Raw genomic sequence first — 1151 nt, forward strand, 5'->3', positions numbered from 1 at the left:
TGGTCTACAAGAGCTAGTTCCAGGACAGGCTCCAAAACCCACAGAAAAACCCTGTCTCGAAAAAAACAAAAAAAACAAAAAACAAAAAAAATCAAAAATACAAAAATCAAACAAACAAAAAAGTTTTAATGCCTTGCTTAGAGTTTAAAGAACAACTACATTGTAACTAAAACATATCATCAAAAACTTCCTGTAGTGGCAAACACAAGCTATTTGTAATTACTGATATTTGCCATTATTTTTATTTCCTTAAATTCTTTCATACTTACTGGGGGAGGGTGGAAAACAACTTTTCATGAATCAGCTATCTGAGCTCCAAGGATCAAACTCAGGTTGACAGGTTTGGCAACAAGAGCTTTTACCTGCTAAACCATGTCATTGGTCCTAATAATATAAAGGGTTGTATTATAATAAATGCATTATTATTAAATATAATAAGTAATAATAAACAGGGTTGAGTCACTGGCTTTGTAATGGAAAACTTCCCACCTGCAGTGGAGTCCACGTTCTCCCAGGCAGCTGCTCCCCCAAGCACATCATCCACCTCTTTCAGCTTTGGATACTTTCGGTTTGTTACCTGACAAAAACAAGCCAAAGATTTCAAGTAATCATACAGTTTAAAAGGTGGGACACCAAACCATAACCCCTCTCCAGCATTTCCTCTACTTGGTAAATGGATACAAAATTTATCTTCTTCAAAGAGCACCAAAAGCCATTAAAATGTTGGGGTTTTATGACTGGGATGTTCCCAAAACAACCCAGAGGTCCAATGTCAGAGCCCTCTAGAGACTGGAGGAAACACCAGGCAGAGCAGGAAGAAAAGTTGAGTTAAACCCTACTCTTTTCTCATACCCCTAAAACACCTAATAATCCAATATGAAAGACACATAATAAGCCTAGCAGTATCATTTATCTGGGTATCCCAGCATTCCCCGGGGACACATTTGGTTGCTTTCCTAAGTTTAGCAGTCAATCTCTCAAACTTCGAAACTATGTCACCATTCATCTTATCACAAATCCAGACTCTAAACTCCATATTGCTCTAAAGTGCAAACATTAAGAATGAGGTGTCGGCCGGGCGGTGGTGGCACACGCCTTTAATCCCAGCACTCGGGAGGCAGAGGCAGGCGGATCTCTGGGAGTTCGAGGCC

At 39.7% G+C, this 1151-nt stretch overlaps 1 protein-coding gene across 1 annotated transcript in view; it reads right to left on the reverse strand.

The window, feature by feature from the left end:
• Positions 1 to 1151, reverse strand: part of Polr3k (RNA polymerase III subunit K) — a 5007-nt gene that overhangs the window by 2609 nt on the left and 1247 nt on the right. The window contains exon 2 of the mRNA XM_005362653.3: positions 490 to 577. Coding sequence (XP_005362710.1) covers positions 490 to 577 — 88 coding nt within the window. The remainder of the gene's footprint in view (positions 1 to 489; positions 578 to 1151) is intronic.

The sequence above is a fragment of the Microtus ochrogaster genome, linkage group LG8, assembly GCF_000317375.1.
Source record: "Microtus ochrogaster isolate Prairie Vole_2 linkage group LG8, MicOch1.0, whole genome shotgun sequence".
In the NCBI taxonomy this organism is placed as follows: Eukaryota; Metazoa; Chordata; class Mammalia; order Rodentia; family Cricetidae; genus Microtus; species Microtus ochrogaster.